The following is an 18,910-nucleotide window of genomic DNA, read 5'->3' on the forward strand; positions in this document are numbered from 1 at the left end:
CCTTATATAGTTTTTCAAGGGGGCTCTTGCCCCTTCTTGAAGCCTCTAGAATGGGGTGTATTACACCCCTCATGAACCTTCTAGAGTGCTCCCTCCTTCTCTTCAAGAAACTCCTAGAAGTTGCCGCCCCTAGCTCCCTTTGGGCTGCTATTTGGGCTACAACTTAGCTTGCTTTTGAGCTCATGTGGGCTACACTCTAGGCTGTTATTTGGGCTAAAAATGGGCCTTCCTTGCTGGGCCGAATTCTCCTCATAGCTAGGCTTCTTCCCTTGGATTTTCCAAAGAGTTTCACTTGCTCTTCTTGGGCCGAATGAAATTCTCTTGCTCTCATGGCTGGGCCGGGCTGAACTTGATAAATTTTTGGGTTTTCTTTTCTTGCTTTTGCCTTCTTTTTGTTGATTTGGCTCCCCCTGAAATCTTTCTTGCAATCAAGCTAAAATACGGCAAAAATTTAATTAAACCATTATAAAATTTCATGCAAAAACCTCATAAAATATAGATAAATTGTAAGTTCATCAACAAGGCTTTAGTTAACAGGGGTGGAGTGATATGGACACCTTCCATCAGCCCAGCCCATTGAAGCCACATGCAGAGATTTATGCTTGAAGCAGCACGTGATGTTCATGCAGTAGCATCACCGATTGTATTGCATCCTATCATATTAATATACAATAAAATATACCTTAGTAAATAATTGTATGCATGAGCTGTATGACAGCTGAGACCGTTGTAACGACTAGTGTCAGCGGGCACTATTAAAGGCCTGGCTCACCTCATTATGGAATGAACAGAAATATTCCCTTCTTCAATTGTCTTTCTTCCTCTTGAGCGGTGAACGTTCACCATAGCTTGGGGACATAAACCGAACTCTTCTCGCCATCGGGAAGAGTTTGATATCATAGAGATCCTATTTTTGGAAGATGTGATAAACGATAGTGTAGGTGAGACGAAAGCTAGTACGATAGAGAGGGTGAAGATACCTTTAGCCGAAGTAGGGAAGTCTGCATCTCCCAACAAGGGAGATTCAAAGCTGAACTTGTAGTCAGATCAGGAATCCGATAAAGAGGCTTCATCTCCATTCTCTGGAAGGAAATTTGTCTCACCAAACACGGAAGATCACGGAGAAAGTCCACCCTTTAGCAGTCCGATTCCCAATCATGCCGTCCAACAAAAATCTCTCCCTTTGGAACCTCCTACTGTGCGGATTTCTGCTCCAAAGAACCACCCCGAACTTCTCATGTCAAGTATTCTTGTCAATTCGGTTTTTGGTACTGATAGCTTTCCGGTGCTTGGTACAGATGCAGCAGCTCCCTCACCTGTTTCCCAACCAGATGATGAAGGCTTAGGGGGATTTGTTTGGTAGGGGTGGAGGAAGGGGAGTGGAAAGACAAACAATGGAAAATGAGGAGGATGATAGAATCTGGAGGTTGATTTGGGGTGAATTTGAGGATCTAATAAAGAAAGCAACGGAAAGAGATGATAGGGGTAAGCCGGTTTTACCTGGGCAGAGGGAAGAAGAACAAGGGCTTCAAGGTGATAAGGAGTTAGAGTCGGGTTTCATCCAGGAGGAATGAGTGAATAAGACAAAGGTTTATGTTAGGAAAAATGAAGAAAAAGAGGAGGAAGAAGAAGTCAGATGTGGAAAGGTTGAGGTCGGATGTTGAAGCTGATATTGAGTTTAGTGGAAGGGGTGAGAGAAGGAGAAAACAAAACTAGGGGTAGAACAGGTAAATAGGGTTATTCTTTGAGTAAACATTATGAAAATAATCAGTTGGAATGTAAGAGGACTGGGGAGTGCAAGGAAAAGAAGAGCTATCAAAGATTTATTGAGAAGGGAAAAGCCAAATATTGGTCTGATACAAGAAACAAAACTGATGGAGATGGATGGGAGGTGGATAAGAAGCATTTGGAGCTCAAGGGATGTTAGGTGGTCTTTTATCCCTTCTTGTGGGGCCTTCGGGGAAATGGTGATAATGTGGAAGGAAGATGTGGTAGAGTCAATGGAGGAGTTGCTAGGGAGGTTCTCGATATCAATGAAATTCAAAAACGTGAAGGATGGCTTTACTTGGGTTCTCACCAATGTTTATGGTCCAAATAGATATTGGGAAAGAAATGAAATGTGGGAGGAACTCTATGCTATCAGGGGTTTATGGGATGGGTCATGGTGTGTGGCAAGGGATTTTAATGTGGTGAGATTCTCAAATGAATCAAGCAACCCCAACCAGCAGGTCACCACTAGCATGAGGAGATTCAACGAATTTATAGAGATCTATGAACTAAAGGAAATCCCCTTGCTACAAGCCCGATTCACTTGGTCGAACTTCTAGGAAGTGCTCCAATGCTCAAAGTTAGACAGATTCCTCTTTACTGAAATTTGGGAAACCTAGTATCTAGAGCCTTACCTAGAGTGACCTCGGATCACTGTCCCATTAAGCTAGCGTCAGAAATCTTTGCAATTGGCCCTACCCTATTTAGGTTTGAGAATATGTGGCTTACACATCCAGACTTTGTGAGGAATGTGAAGGCTTGGTGGAATGAGGAGTTAAGAGAAGTGGAATGGAAAGGGGTTAGATTCCATAAAAAACTTAAGAGGTTGAGAGAGAGAATTAAGGAATGGAACAAGGAGCAGTTTGGAAGAATAAAGGAACAAAAGCTCACTTTCTTGTCTAAAGTAGAGGATTTAGATGAGAACGAAGCTCAGGGGTCTCTAGTTGTAGAGGACAGAGTGTTAAGATGTGTAAAGAAAGAATTGGAAGAAGTGATCTTAAGGGAAGAGATTTGTTGGAGACAAAAATCTAGGTGTAAATTGATTAAGGAAGGGGATGGTAATACAAAATTCTTTCATGCCCTGGCAAATGGGAGGAGGAAAAATTATGTAGCTAGCTTAAAGATAGGAGGGCAGGAAATAACCAATCATGAGGAAATTGCTAAAATCTTTGTGGACCATTTCAAATAAATTTTTAGAAGGCCTTTGAATGAAAGAATGAATGTAGCAGGAATTGAGTGGCCTTGTGTGGAGACTGAAGTAGCTAATTGGTTGGAAAGGGATTTTGAGGAAGAGGAAATTCGAAATGTAGTATTCTCAATTAGACTTGTTCACGGGCCGAGCAGGGCTGGGTTCGGACCGGGCTTTTCCTCATTAACAGAATATGTTAAGGCCCGAGCTCGAGCCCAGCTCAACCATTGGGACTAGGTCTTGAGCCCAAGCCCGACCCTCATATAAAGCCCGAAGCCTGGGCTTGAACCTGAGACCAGTTAGAAATTTGGAAAAAATGATTTTTTCCCTTTTAATTCAATTAAAAGCTGTTTTATTTATACTAAAAGACCTTGAAACCTAAAAAATAATGAATAGTCTCATTATTACTTGAAAAAAGAGAAGAAAAATTTATTATATATATGCTTTTTTATTGTATAAAATATATTTTTATTAATATAATACATTATCAAGTTGGGCCCTAGCTCGAGCCTGCGGGCATAAAATCTTGTCCAAGCCCGACTTAGATATGGTCGGGCTGGCCCGTCGGGCTACTCGACCCATTAACAGGTCTTTTCTCAATGGATAGATCCAAAGCCCCAGTACTAGATGGCTTAGGCCTTTTACTAGGATTGCTAGGAAGTTGTAAGAGATGACTTGATTGAGGTCTTCAAGGAATTTGCAGAGAACCAAACAATCAAGGGCTTTTATTCAAGGGAGGCAGATAGCTGATCAGATTCTAGTTGCTAACGAATGTGTAGAGGATTTGAAAAGATCAAGGGGGAAAGGCTTTGTCTGTAAGTTGGACCTAGAGAAAGCTTATGACAAGGTGGATTGGACCTTCCTTATTGAGGTGATGAAAATTGTGGCTTTGGGGAGAGATGGTGTAAATGGATCTTTGGTTGTGTTAAATCTTGCCACTACTCTATTTTGGTTAATGGGATTGTCAGAGATTTCTTTCCAACTCGTTGGGGCTTGATAAAAGTTGATCTTCTCTCACCCTTTCTTTTTACCCTAGTAGCATATGTGTTTAATAGAATGATTTTAAAGGCCGATAGGGAGACTTTAACAAAAAGGTGGAAGGTTGGAAGAAACAGGTCCCAATTACTCATTTGTAGTTTGCTGATGATATCATAATCTTCTGTGCGGGTGGACAACAAAATTTGGTAAGGAATTTGAAGGAGGTGTTGAAGAATTTTGAGCTTATCTCTAATATGAAAATCAATTTGGATAAGAGTTGGCCGTTGGCCATTGACCTAAGAGAACAACAGCCGTTGACCTAAGTGAACAACGGACTCCAAATATTTTGGAGTGTTCTATTGCTAGTTGGCCGTTAACCTACCTAGGACTTCCTCTAGGTGCAAATCGTATGTAAAGTAGGTTTTGGAACCCCATAGTGGAGAGATGTGCAAAGAAATTGGCAGCTTGGAGGAGGAATTATGTATCGTTGGGAGGAAGGATTACTTTGATCAAATCCACACTTGCTAACCTACCAATCTATTTCCTATCAGTGTTTAGAATCCCCCAAAAAGAAGCCAAGAGAATTGAGAAGGTTATGAGAGACTTCTTGTGGGAGCTGGGCGATGGAAGGATGGATCATTTGGTTAAAAGGGAGATTGTGTGTAGAAATCTTCAACAAGTCGGATCGGGTATTGGTAGAGTGGAGAAAAAGAATGAGGCTCTGTTAGGGAAATGGCTTTGGAGGTGGTCAGTGGAAAGGGGCAGATTGTGGCATGAAGTAATTGCTAGCATACATGGAAGGTTGGGATGCAAGTGTATCTAATGGAGCTACTCTGGCCTCGCCTTCGAAAGCTATTCACAACATCCTACCTCACTTTCTCCGCTTCATCAGGTCTGATGTATGCTCTGGGACTTCTGTTAAATTTTGGGAGGATATTTGGATTGGTTCTCGTCCGTTAATGGAAAATTTCCCCGCTTTTTACTTGGTTTCTTTGTATAAAAATGAGTTTGTTTCAAGGTTTGTTGTTTCCTCTTCAAATCCTGTGGAGCTCAATTAGGACTTTGGATTCCGTAGAGGTCTTAGGGATAACGAAATTTTGGCTTGTTCGGACATGCTACAACTCCTTCAAAATGTTTACTTGGAACCCGGTAAATCTGATAAGCGGATTTGGGCCCCCAACCCTAAGGGATTGTTCTTTTGTGCTTCTTTGTTAAAGACATTTTGTGATTCCTCATTTCCTTCCTTTCCAGTCAAAGAGTTTTGGTGTAGACCCATTCCAACCAAGGAAAGTGCTTTCTGCAGGGAAGTAGTTCATGAGAAGATAAATACTGTGGACCTGCTTCGAAAGAGAAGACCTAATCCGTGCCTCTCCCCAAACTGGTGTCTTATGCAAATCCAGTAATGAGAGTTGTTGTCACTTACCAATTTCCTGCCCCTTTGTTGCAGAATTTTGGCTTTGGTTTTCTTCGTTGTTTGGGTGCAGGTGGACGTTACCTACGGAGGTTACTATGCTATTTGATCCATCCTGTTTTACTTGGCCTAAGAAGAGAGGGAGGATAATGTGGAGATGTGTCAGAGCAGCCTTGGTTTGGACTATTTGGGAAGAGAGAAATGCAAGAATCTTCTCAGAGAAGGAGAGAAGCAAGAAATCAGGATTTGTGTGATGGTTAGGGTGATCCACTGGATCAAGACTCTGAAGTTGTTCTCCCAGTTCTCCTTTGATGATATTTGGAGGAATTGGGGGATAGTCGCTAAAAGTTCTAAGAGAAAGGACAGAGTGGTGGTGGTCTGGACACCACCAACTGGTGGTTTTGTTAAACTGAATTTTGATGGGAGTAGGCGAGGTAATCCAGGCCCATGTGGAATTGGAGGGGCGGTGAGAGATGGAGAAGGTAAAATTATAGCAATGTTTTCTGGCCCTGTGGGTATGGAGGACTCTCTCAAAGCTGAATTGCTTGCTGCAATTCAAGGGGTTCAGATAGTGAGCTGAATTTGACAAATGTGGTGATAGAAGGGGGTTCAAAAGTGGTGGTAGAATGGCTAAGGAACCCAGAGTCTATAATGTGGTGCTACAGGAGTGAAATGAAAAAAATCATTTGACTAACCAGGAATATGAATTTAAGGATACAATGGGTGAGAAGATCAGCAAATGGGATGTCGGATGCCTTGGCCAAACAAGGGGCGAACAGATCTAGTCTATTCAGGGCACAATTGTAATATGCTTTTACTTGTATGAGAGGTAGCAGCTTGTGCCTCTCTAAGGGGCGATTCTAAAGTCTATACATAAAGTTTTAATAAATCTCTAATTATTCATCAAAAAAAAAATTGTTCTTATTGGCATGTTATCCTATATGTTGAAACATTGGCTTCACTATTTATTCTTTTTAAGTGGTTGATGGCTGTTTACATTTTGAAAGCTTGGGCACCATGTAGCTTTTTGCAATTTGACAAAGACACGATGTTTCATTTGTTAGTGTTAGTCCCACAGAGGAGACTTCAGTTGTTGAAAACAAACTTACGAAAGAAGAGAAAGTAAAACTTCAGGTAAACTTTTTTGAAATAAGAAATTCTTAGCTTGTATAGTTTCAACTTTGGAAGAATCTGAGACATTTCAGCTGGAGTGGTTAGATTTTGGCACCCAAGGTAATAAAATGGTTTTTGCAGCTTGGCATGTTTGGATTTTATTTCCTTTTGAAGCCTCTGGATCTTCTTTTAAATTTCTTTTATATTAACGTTTATGTGAATATTTCTTTTTCTTGAAAAGTAACTGAAATTTTGTTAAAATTATTGATGGAATAAGTTTTACAATATGCTAGCATGCCAATGGTTGTTTACCTATGTATACATGTTCTCTACACCTGATTTTTGTGTTTATATTACTCTACATTACATTGACCCTGAAACAATCTTTCCTTTGTTTCTCCTTGCCTGGCCAGTGAATCTGCTAATGAGTTTGTTGATCTGGTAATCCAGCTGTATATAGCATTCAGCTCCCTTGTCTAGAATTTAATCTCCCTCTTTAAATACCTGTACTGTCAGAAGCCTTGGTTGTTAGTTATCATCCAGCCCACTTACATGCTTCAATCCCCCTTCACAATTATGTTTTGGGGCTCAGATGTTTTCCAAATTACTTCTTGCACCAAAGCTAATAACTGTATTCATAAAGAGTAACCAATAACATTTGATCCAGAATCTATTGAAATGATATTTCTCATAGCATTGAGGGTGGGCCTTGGAACAATGGTTGGGTTGCTCCATTGTGACCTGGGTGAGGATTTTCAATGCTGCATCCTTTCAAACTTCAACTTAAGATGATCTGAAATTGGTTGCCTCTATAGGCAACAGGATTGGTCTGTGAAGTTCTGAAAGCCGGTGAGGATGGAATACAGGGCTTAGATCTGAGAAATGGGAATTCAGATGAGGTTGGAAGTCTCAGTGATGACTGTGTCACAAATGATGAAGGCCCTTTGTGAAGTTGTCTACAAGTTGCTCTTTGGTGTAGATCTCACATATGGAGTGCACACTTCTCCACTTAAAGTTTCTCCCTAATAAAATGTTTGTCCATTTCAATTTGTTTTGTTCTATCATGGAGGACTGGGTTGGCTGTGATATTGATGGCAGCAGGCAGCCTTATTGTCACAATACAGTGACATAGGACTATTGACTGTAATCCGCAGTTCATCTAACAAGTTTTTTGTCCACATAACTTCTGCAACTCAATGGGACATAGCTCTATACTTTGCTTCTACACTGGACCTAGCTGCCACACTCTGTTTTCTACTTCTACATGTGACTAAGTTTCCTCCCACAAAAGTTCAATATCCACTGGTAGATTTTATGTCATCTATTGCCCTTGCTTAGTCAACATTTGTATACACTTCAACTATCAAATCCCCATGCTGCTGGAACAACAAACTAGCTCCTAGAAACTTCTTAAGGTACTTATAAATCCTCTTGGCAACCTCAAATTGTGTGGTCCTGGGGTTATGCATGTAGAGAAGATGGGCCGAATGGCCCATAAGCCACAGTTGTTACTTATCTTTATATTTCTGTTCTATTTTTTTGTTAATGGGCCTGTTAAACTCTTTTTATTTTGTTTAATTAGCTGGCCGCCCAATTAAGGGCCTACTTGTGATTTCAGAAATTAGTGATTAATTCTTAATGAAAAGATTAGGGGAAGGAGGAGTTGTACGAACAAGACTTCTCTTCACCCTTCTCACAACCGAACTCTTCTTCTTCTTCTTCTTGCTGCTGCTATCTCCTTTGATTTCTTCCTTTTAATCAATTTTCTTATTCCTTGGGACTGTTTTTCTTCTTGGTATCAAAGCAGGCCCCCTTTTCTTTCTTTTGGAGAGATGAATCAAATGATTAATTGAAGAAAGATATTCAGCCCAGCCGGTAGTGGTTTCTTGGAGAAAAAAAGGGAAGGATATCCCCCTCTTTTTAATAGTTTTTGGTTTTGCCCAAAAAAAAACCCTAATCAATTGGAGAGTTCTGATTGCGGGTCCCACAGGAAGTGTCACCTTGGCGCTTAGTGGCTGAAGGGGATCTTTTTGATTACCTTGAAGATCGATCTAAGCTTTGCACAGTTCTGTGAACCCTACAGGGAGCAACTGCCTTTTTTTCTATTTCTCCCAGGTTTTGGGTGAGACGTAGTTGGCTGTTAGGGATCTGTGAAGGTTAGTACTTGGTGTATGTTATTTCCTGTCTTCTTTATTTGTCATCTAAAATTGTTTTGGGAGTTGTTTAAGGAAGATAAATGCTTCTGGAATTGAAAATAAGATGGGCTCAGAGTTCGGACATGTTCCGGGAGCACCTGTAGACTCTTTATTGGTTGTGACCATAGTCAAGCTTGATGGGACTAACTTTCTAGCATGATCACAATCAGTAAAAATACCTGTTTGTAGTAGAGGCAAGTGGGGATATATTTTTGGGAGCAAGAAAGCACCAAAGGAAGATGACCCGTCTTATGAGAAATGGTTGCAAGAGAATTACACTGTTATTGGGTGGTTAGTGAATTCGATACAACCGCAAATTAGTCAGCACTATTTGTGGATGAGTTCTACTAAGGAAATATGGGATAGTGTTGCTGAAACCTATTCACAAAAACTGAATGTAGCCAGGGCTTATAAGTTAAGAAGTGATGTGAACAATCTAAGGTAGGGGAGAAACCTCTAGCAATCTACTTCTCAATGCTAAAATCCTTGTGACAAGAGATAGATCTCATGGAAACAGTTGTCTGGGAAAGTACAAATGATGCAGAGACAGAGGAAATTAGTTGAGAGGAATAGGATTTTTGAATTTCTAACAGGGTTGAATCCAGAATTTGATGTTATCAAACAAAACAGCCTAGCTAAAGACAATGTATCTTTGCCTCACGCTTATGCCATGGTGAGCAGTGAGGAGAGCAGGAGGATGGTTCAGGTTCAAGGGACTATTCTAGTTGACCATTTTGCTAATATGGGGTTGAAACCTAAGATGACTACAGGTGGTACAGGGAACGAGGTTATATGTGAATATTGTAAGAAACCAAGACATACAAAGGATAAATGTTGGAAGCTACATCCAGACCTTCTTCCACCCCGTTTTTAAAAGGTCGAAAATGGGAAGACAAGGAGTGCCTATGCAGCTATAGTGTCATATAATGGAAGGAGTGGCACAGATGAGAAAGCTGCTAGTGAGCAGTTAGCGGTTATGAAGGCAGAGTATGAGAAATATGGGAGGATGATCCGCCACCTCCTCCAACTCTTCAGGCAATCCAACAATGTCTACATTTGCTCATTCAGGTATATGTGCTATTGCCAACGATGCAACCATCTCAGGTAATCGTAGGATCCCTTGGATTATTGATTCAGGTGCTTCTGATCATATGACCAGCATTTCTACCATGTTTAGCTCTTATGACGTACTTTTTGGCCGTGATAAGATTACCCTAGTCGATGGGTCTCTTGCTCCTATCTCTGGCAAGGGGGTTATCAAGGCCACAAACTCCCTTTCCCTTACTTTTGTCCTTCATGTCCCTAAACAACATACTAATTTGATGTCAATAAGTAGCCTAACTAAATCCTTAAACTGTAGTGTAACCTTTTTTCCCTTTTTATTGTGTTTTTCAGGACCTGAAAGTTTCAGAAAGTGATTGGGAGTGGCCATGAGGCAAATGGAATATATCTGCTAGGTACTCCTAGACAAAGCCAAGGACAACCTAAAAGAGTTGCTTTTGGGTCTACTAATTTGATGTAAATGGATCTGATCTGATTTGAAATCTGTGATAAAGAGAAGAAAATATTGTGCAGAGAAGAGAAGAAGAGAGAGAGGTTGAAGAGAGTGGGGAGAAGCCAAAAAATCAGATCTGGCCGCCCCTTTCAATATCTTAAATAAAATTGAATACAATGATTAGTATACCCTTAGTAAGTAAGCTATTATTAAAACAGAAGTAAATACTCTTAATTAAACATAAACTAATGGGCCTTGAGCCCAATAAATCTCTAACTAAACTTTATAAATAAAACAAATGTTATCAGCCCAATCTCAAAAAAGGAATGAGGAAGAAGAGAGAAGAGAAGGAGAGAAGAGAGGAAGGGAGAAATAATGATTGGAGAGTCAAAAAGCTTGTTGGTAGCACCAGATTTTTTATTTATATGTTAAGGCAACACAAAATAACATAAAAGAACATAAAAGACCATAGTGCCCCTGGTGGCTAGAGGTGTAAAGTGGGTCGTGCCAGCACGACACGATTTTGTGGGCCGCCCGTGTCTTAGTGGGCCATGTCGTGCCAGCATGCGGTTCTAGGTGGGTCTTGCCTGCCTGGCCTAGAACCCCCCTATAAGCTCAAGCCCGGGCATGGCCTGTGGCACGAGTCTAGGCAGGCCCGCTAAGGCACGGGCAGGCTTTCTAATGTTATTTTGTTTTTCCCTAATGATCAACAGATATGCAACTGCTTTCTAATGATAAACAAATATAATATCGACCAAACACAACCGATTTCGTTGCCTAATAAGTCCTCAATCACTCAGACAAGATGAAACTTTTAAATCTTAAATTTTCATTTTAAAATTGCAGGAAAAATACTCTAATGATCTCCAAACACTGAACTATTTATACCAAAATTCATATAAAATCAGGATGTACCAACTTATATAACTTTTGTTCCAAGTTGCTGTTGGCCATATGGATTGCTGATATCGATCAACGGTGTGCTGATGTTAGCAGGGCCCCCTGTCAGTCGCAAATAGAAGGAAAACACTCCTCTTAATCTCAGATGTGCTTTGAAACAAAGTTGTCGAATATATTATGTAAGAGAAAATGGGAAAAATAGAGAAAATTGTCAGAAGAGAAGAAGAAGAAAAAGAAAAGAAAGAAATAATGGGGTTTTGACTTGTAAGAAAAATCTCTCTTGATTCTTATGTCCCACTTTCATCAACTTATATTAAATGGTAAAATTACAAAATAACCCCTGATTGGGCTTCTATTTTCAGCTGAAGTACAAAGACCAAAAGGTTCTTCCATGTCAAAATCTGCCTAAAGAACTGGGGAGATTTTGGGGAAATTTTGCTAAATCTCACCAGTATCCTGAACAATAGTCCTATATGTATGAATGTATCTTTGCCATTAAAAAACACAAACTCATCATTCCCTTCCCTGTGGACGCACCAAAAAAGTGAATAAAAGAAAAATAAGAAACAGCTAGGTTGGTACATGCACATGTGCATTTATCTCAAATTTGCCTTCATCCAGTCTGATGTATGCTTTTGCTTTTCTTCTGTGTTCTGTCATTTTACATGAAAACTTTTGTTCCAAATTTTGGAATTTGGGTCCTATATTTGTTATTACCTTGTAAAATAAAGGGTGTTATAAAAAGTCACTAATACTTCTTATTTCTTATTTATCAGACTAGGCTGCAACAATTTGAGGCAACACTTAGCATCTCTCCAAAAGATGCAACTGCCCTCGAAGTGAGTTTCATCCTAAACTTTTGAAATTTGTTTTGATTAATATTTTCCACGTGACCAGACCCTCACTCATATCATAACAGTCCCTAATACTGTAAATCCTTGATGTATTTAGTCTACAAGTTCTGTACTTTAAGAGGGGTTATTTGCTTTTTCTTCCACCCTAAGGACATTCTAGAGCTTATGATTATGATGTGTCAGTGCTTTCAGCATGAACGGAAAACTCATGAAGTTGTCTTCTTGGTTCTTTCTGGTGTTTATGGGGAAAGAGAAAGAATGATTTACTCTATTTGTATTTAGAAGGCACACAGGACCGCTTCTCTGGAGGTGTTTAGATGCATTTTTGTGAACTCATTAACAGAGAGGCTTATCTTTTCTAAATTTCCTGCATGAGCTATCCATCCAGGAAAGTCTCACCTTCTGACTACATCAAATTCAACTTTGACAGTTGTTCTGTTGGACACCTATCAAAAGGCCATTACCTAATATTGGTCCCAACTATCTGGGGTCTTGGGAGGGGTAGACTGAATGTAAACATAACCTCTGTGTGTGTGCGTGTGTGTGTGTTTGTGTTTCTTTTCTTTTTTCTTCGTGCACAAAGCTGCTATCAGACTCAAACCCACATTCTCATGCTTGTCAGTCTGATATTTTACCATTGCACCAAGCAATAGCTCCTAATAAACAGCCTGTTGGTAATTCATTGCTATCTGATATTGGTGAGTTTTTTGACATGTAGATGGATGCATACACTTTTCTAGCCCTATTGTTATTGTAAATGCAGTTAGAGAAGATCATTTGCATGGGGTTAAAAGTGGCTCCTTCCATTGTTTTTAAGAGGATCATGGTAGAATGTGAGGATGATGGGATGGATTATGGTCTGTGGTTGTCAGCCAATTTCTTCAGAGGTTTTTCTTGGTGGCTAGACTGTATATCTTTTATATATGGACATTGGGATCATGGCAATTACATAGCTGCTGGCCTTATTGGGAGAGGTGTCATTGATGATGATAGAACATGGGTCCTCTGATTTCTTGAATTGGGTAAAATTGTATGTTGCTTGGTTAGCTTTCAGTAACTAGACTTGGCCTTCCATTCATTATTTGTGTAGGCCATTGGTTTTGGGCAGTGAACTTCCTTTTGCAAGTTTTCTTTATTTTCTCGGGAAAAACTTTTTTTAGTTATCTTTGTCTTTGTCTTTGTCTTGATTTCTACATATTTTTTGTTTGTCCACTTAACTTTATTTAATAGTGGCTCTATAGGGAGCTGCAGTGACACTTGCAGAATTAGGGGAGTATAATCGAGCAGCCTCCTTGCTTGAGGATTTGACTAAGGTTTTACCCTGCTTTTATGTTCTTTTGAATTTAATTGCTTTAATTAATATGTTCCAAGAAAATTTTGAATGAACAATTTTGTTACTGTGTTCTTCAGCAAAAGCCTAATGATCCTGATGCTTATCGTTTACTTGGAGAGGTTAAGTTTGAGCTCAAGGATTTTGAGGGAAGTGCATCTGCCTATAGGAGTTCTGCATCGGTTAGTAATTTCTGATGAAACAATAAATGAAACTAAAAAGTTGTTAGTTCTCTTTCAAATTCAAGATGCTTTTTCTATTGAAACTTTATTTTTTATCATCATTATTTCTTAATATGTGGGTGGAGAAATTTATTTTCAATAACGAAAAAAAACCCGTTAAAATAAAAAAAAAGATACAAAGAAAGGTTATATGAAATAGTTGTAAATCACACCTGCACAAGTTTTGAAAAAAAAATCAAAAAAGGAAGAAGAAGATGGAAAAAAGAGAGTTCAGAAGAGGAATAAGAAGAGAAGGGAAGAAAGCGAAGAAAGAATAGAGTTGATCAAATCTGATTTGTAAAATTCAAGTACAATGAATAAAGTGCCTCGATTGGGTGGCTACTAAATAGACAATAAAAGAAAGGGAGCTGGCCCAATAAACTAAGGCCCAAAAACTGAAAACATTACATACTAATGACTGCACCCATAAAATAAAAGGACTAAGACCCACATCGTTTCTACACTCCCCCTCAAGTTGAGCATAGATATCAATCATGCTCAGCTTGCTTACAGCACTCTAGCCTTGCCTTAGGGGCACCCTTGGTCAAAATATCTGCTAAATGTTGCTTTGAGGCAATGAAAGGAAGGGTGGGCAAATTTCAAAAATTTTCCTACCTTCTTCCAATTGGGAATCATATTCCCTAAATTTAGAATACAATATTCAAGGATCCTACTTGAACCATAATCGAACCAGATCTGAACCAAGAGACAAGGGAGGAATTATACCTGATCCAGAGAAGCAGTGTCTCTCAAAGTTGGTGTTCACGCCCAAAGAGGACACCAAGATCCGCTCCTACTGAAGATGACACAGCAATCTGTGGAACGGAACCAGCAGAGTGCGTCCTACACACTGAATCCTTCACAAGAATCCTCTGGAAACACTGAGCACCGAATCTTTTTAGTTCCTTCTGCAAAACTGATATCAAGAACTGATTTGTTGATTTCTTTTCTTCAAAGATCGAATCTTTTCAGAGAATGGTGGCGGCTGGAGGAGAACTCCTGAGATGAAGATGGCGAAGGTTGCTTCTCTTCTCTCTGGAGTGTATGAGATCCTATCTCAATTCGCAGGAAGATTTCTTTCACAAAACCCTAGGTTCGAATTCTGTTAATCCTCTTTTGATTTCTCCTCTTTCTTCTTGATTAAGAAATCTCCTAATCCTATTAGGAGTTATCCCAATCCAAATCAGCATCTGGATAGGGGATGATCTTAATCCTATATGCAGATTAGGTTAGCTTACTCCTGATTTTATCAGGAGATTACCATATTCAAATCTGATTCGAATTTGGTCTCTTGGAGTGAATTAGGTTAAAGGCCCAATCCCTTTGCTAACCTTAATCTCAGATCCGCCCCATATGTGGGTGATCATATCAGCCCAGCTCGAAATGGGCTTTTGGCCCATTAAGTGATCGTTGCTCAATTGGTTTCCAACCTGCTGCCCAGTTGGGCTTCTTTGTATGGCGTGAGACCCAAGCATTGATCTACACACCAGCCACATGAGTTCGGCCCAACCTTTATTACAAGGCCTAGCCGAATTCACTAAAAAACCCAGTGAACCCCTGAGTCCATCACATGGACCCTATGGGCCCAACACTTATACTAAGTGGTCCCTGGGCCAAGCCATCTTATAAAAGCCCAGGGATTGTGGGCAGGTGCAAGATTAACCCATCAGGTATTATCCTAAATGGCCTTACACTTAACCTCTCAGCCCATAATGATCAAGCACTACCCGACAAGAGAGGACCTCTCCCTCGGCTGCAAGGAATAGTGCTGCACTCTCTACTCACATAGATCCTGGGAATTAAAACCATTTGCAAACATTTTGAAACCATACTTAATTATATATCATATATATAAATTTTGCAAAACAAAATTCCAACGATTGAAATCAACTGTTGGCAGTTTGGTTTCCATCAAAGAGAGTGCATTCCCGATCATTACCTTTGTCTGACAAAGGGGCTGATCCTGTCACTATGATCACCCACTCAGATGAATTCTCTGACTGCCCCAACATGCCTAGGTTTTGACCACCGCTAAGGATCTCACTGATTGGCATATCAAAGACAACCCAATCCGACACCTAGTGAAGTATCATAGTCGAGTCTAGGGGTCAGGTGTAACTTTCCAGTTTTGCCCATCTCTCTCTAAGGTCCAAGGCACTACTGGAAATCTGGTCCGGTTCAAGGATTCGAGTAATCCCATACTGCACGTGCCTTGGGTCTTACCCTGGTGGCCAAGATAGGCCATCCTAACACTTGGCAGCACACCAGTATCAGCCTTGGCAGGATAAATCTCCCCAGACTTATCCAATGGCTATGAACATTTAAAACTAAGACGAGTCTCATTAAGTGTCCAGTTTTAGGGTCTTACACAGAATCATACCATACAACATGAATCAAACATGCACTTTATTTATTTACACTACATGTCAAAAGTACATCAAATCAGATTGAAGCTAAGGGCATACAAAACTGTCTAACAATATTTTATACTTAAAAGAATAAGAGATTACAAGAACGCCCTTAGTAGGGCGGCTACTAAAGTAGCTGAACAGTCAACTTAAAAACATAAGCTAATGGGCCTACAGCCCAACAACTTCTGAAATTAACAACTTAAAAAATAAGAGCTAAATAACTGGGCCCAATAACTAGAAGTCGGCCCAACTCAACAACAATTTCAACATAGAATAATATACCACCAATGTTTTCTGCTCCTACCTTAGATTATTCCCTTAATCCTTCAGGTTTGTATGCCCTAGCCACATTCATCTTCTATGAGTATGTTCAGCGATATTATCCCATATCTCCCTAGTTGAATCCATCCAAAGATAATGCTTACTGATATGTGGAAGCATAAAACTCACCAACCATCCAATGACCATGTAGGATCAGTCTTCTCTAGTTTTTTTGTACTACTTTTAAGGGGGCCCAACTTCCCCATGCTACAGACATAAATGCATAGATTGAGATCATTCAAGATAATTAGTCCCATCTAGCTTTATTGTACCCACAACATTGAAAAAGTCTATAGGCCCTGTTGGACCAACAACAGACATTATGTACTGGTTGAAATTCTCCATTGATCCAATAACTCAATTTGAAAACCGACGAAAATAAAATAAGGTGATAACAGCCCTAGAACAGCTGACCTACAGTCAACCCAACACCAGTTGCTATGGTTTCACCCACCCAGGAACATGGGAGAAAGAGTGAAAAGCTAGCTGCTCCAGGTGACCTTTCCCAGATCCACTTCTAATGGAAGCCTCTCCCAAGTGCCAGCCTCAGTCTGCCTCTTTACTCTGTAATTGTGTAATGAGGTACAATTTCTCCAGTTGGTTCAGACCTTGGGAGAAAAACTCGAGGAACAACTTCTGAACTTCAAAACAGAAACCCAAAATTTCCAAAAGCTTCTACCAACTAGATGATTGCATTAGAGAATGATCAGCAACTCATCTCTCCATAAACTCTGCTGATCCTAGAGTGTGGGTTCAAAGAAAGCAAAAAAAAAAAAAAAAGCAAGAACACTGCCCCGATACTAAGAATAAAAGAAAGCAGCAGAAATAATGTGGTTTGGTTAAGATCGAATGGAAGAAAAGCAAGAGAAAGGGTTCAGATCAATGAGAGAGGAAAAAAGAAGAGGAGAGAGGGTTTGGAGAAGAAGAATCGTGGCTGTCTAAAACCTAATTTACAGCACAATTACAAGAATGCCCTTAATAGGGCTGTTGCTAAAGTAACATATAAGAAGACACTTTAGACCAATTAATAAAATAGGAAAAGAAAAAATAGAGCTCACGACTCAACATCTCAAAACTTCTTCTCCTCTATTTGTTTCTTCCTTCAAAATTATACTCTGATTTTTCTTTTGTTTTATTTTATTGTATCAGTTTTTATTTACCAAGTTTGTATTACTACTCTGGTTTAACTTTTGTTGTCTATAACTTTGTTTTTTCTTGCTTATCAGGCATCTAAGAGCATTAACTTTGAGGTTTTACGTGGCCTTACCAATTCATTACTTGCAGCTAAGAAACCAGATGAGGTTTGCTACATGTTATTGCCACGATGTGGTGTATATAGGCTTCACTATTTTTTTATACTTGTTAAGTCCTTTTCCAAATGAAATTGTTCATAATTTTAAGCATTTCTGGTATTCCTAATTCCTACCTTGTTATATGTACATGGACTATTGAAGAGTAATACCTGGATTATTTTGTGATTTTCTATCATATCACTGAAATCTAGGATGTTGGATTTTGAGGAATATAGTTCTTTGGTTGGGTTAAGATTTCGTGTACACTAGGAGGATTTGTCAAAAGGAAATTGGGAAATTTCATAGCATAGGGTTGGAAGTGTTGAACATTTGAGGAAAATTGAGGAAGGTTGGATGGAAATTTTGTAACATGGGCGATGTAAAAGAAGTATAATTGTGCAATAATGACAGAGAAACAGTTTGGCATGGACACTTAAAAGGGGACTACTTGAAGCAATACGTGTTTATATGAAATTGACAGTTCTCACATGCCATTTCTTCCATCCAAGTTTTGAGTGATGGGTTTTCATTTGGCTCCTTTGCAATTAGAAAATTTTGGCAATACAACCAGGCATTTGATTCTCCCTGGACATACCCATAAGGTCTGAATTTTTTTCATGCAGGCTGTTCAAGTGATTTTGTCTTATCGTGAACAGCTGAATGCTGCAAACTCAAATAGTAGTGATGTTCAAGCTGATTCCAGTTTTAATCCTGAAATAGAAATGCTGAAGGTTGACCCCATTCAGGTGATTCTTCATCGAAAGAATATCTTATATACTAAACAATCACTTGCATTTTGTTTTTGTACGAGTTTATTATATTTTAATAAAAGCATTCAAGTCTTTTGCATTATAATATATTTCTTTCCTTTTGTTCATGAACCCTTGCACTATGATATTAATTCTTTTGGTAATAAATAAAAAAGAAATTTTATTGAAGAAAAGAGGAGCATACAACAAGGTGATATATAACCCAGAGGTTGGGAGAAAAACAAGTACAAATGCCCATTCGCTAACTGAGGGGTGGCTCAGTTGGTATGTTAGCTGGTTCTCTCCAACATAGACATGGATTCGATTCCCGCAACCACCGACTTCGGGTGGGGGGCTTGTTAGTGTGGTGCATATATATATATATATGTGTGTGTGTGTGTGTGTGTGTGTGTGTGATGGAAAGCATGCAGTATGCTATATTACTATTCTTTTTCATCTCTTGGGTGGTTTTTGATAACATGGTTGGTTTTGTTTTTGAAAACAAAAACATCTTCCACATCAGCAAAAACAATATAATTTTGCTAATGTGGCTCTGTTTTTGTTTTCAAAAAAAAAAAAAACCAACCATATTATCAAACACCCACCCCCCTTTAGTCTATGAATAGTAGAAAAACTTAAAATTTACCTTAATTTTTTGTTGGTTTGATTTTTCTGTGAAGATCC

The 18,910-nt window shown here is 39.4% G+C and overlaps 1 protein-coding gene across 5 annotated transcripts in view; it reads left to right on the forward strand.

Moving 5' to 3' along the window:
• LOC148853056 (Tetratricopeptide repeat (TPR)-like superfamily protein) overlaps nucleotides 1–18,910 on the forward strand; it is a 128,879-nt gene that overhangs the window by 72,976 nt on the left and 36,993 nt on the right. For all 5 annotated transcript variants that reach the window (XR_016099545.1, XR_016099544.1, XM_088946349.1 and 2 more), the window contains exons 8-13: nucleotides 6,410–6,479; nucleotides 11,825–11,887; nucleotides 13,144–13,215; nucleotides 13,313–13,414; nucleotides 17,412–17,486; nucleotides 18,101–18,223. Coding sequence is in view for 3 of the 5 variants with exons in the window: in XM_088946349.1 (XP_088802475.1) it covers nucleotides 6,410–6,479; nucleotides 11,825–11,887; nucleotides 13,144–13,215; nucleotides 13,313–13,414; nucleotides 17,412–17,486; nucleotides 18,101–18,223 (505 nt within the window). In the remaining 2 variants the exon portion in view is untranslated. The remainder of the gene's footprint in view (nucleotides 1–6,409; nucleotides 6,480–11,824; nucleotides 11,888–13,143; nucleotides 13,216–13,312; nucleotides 13,415–17,411; nucleotides 17,487–18,100; nucleotides 18,224–18,910) is intronic.

This window comes from Nelumbo lutea, chromosome 5, assembly GCF_056320005.1.
Source record: "Nelumbo lutea isolate HS-2025 chromosome 5, American lotus-T2T, whole genome shotgun sequence".
NCBI classification, from domain to species: domain Eukaryota; kingdom Viridiplantae; phylum Streptophyta; class Magnoliopsida; order Proteales; family Nelumbonaceae; genus Nelumbo; species Nelumbo lutea.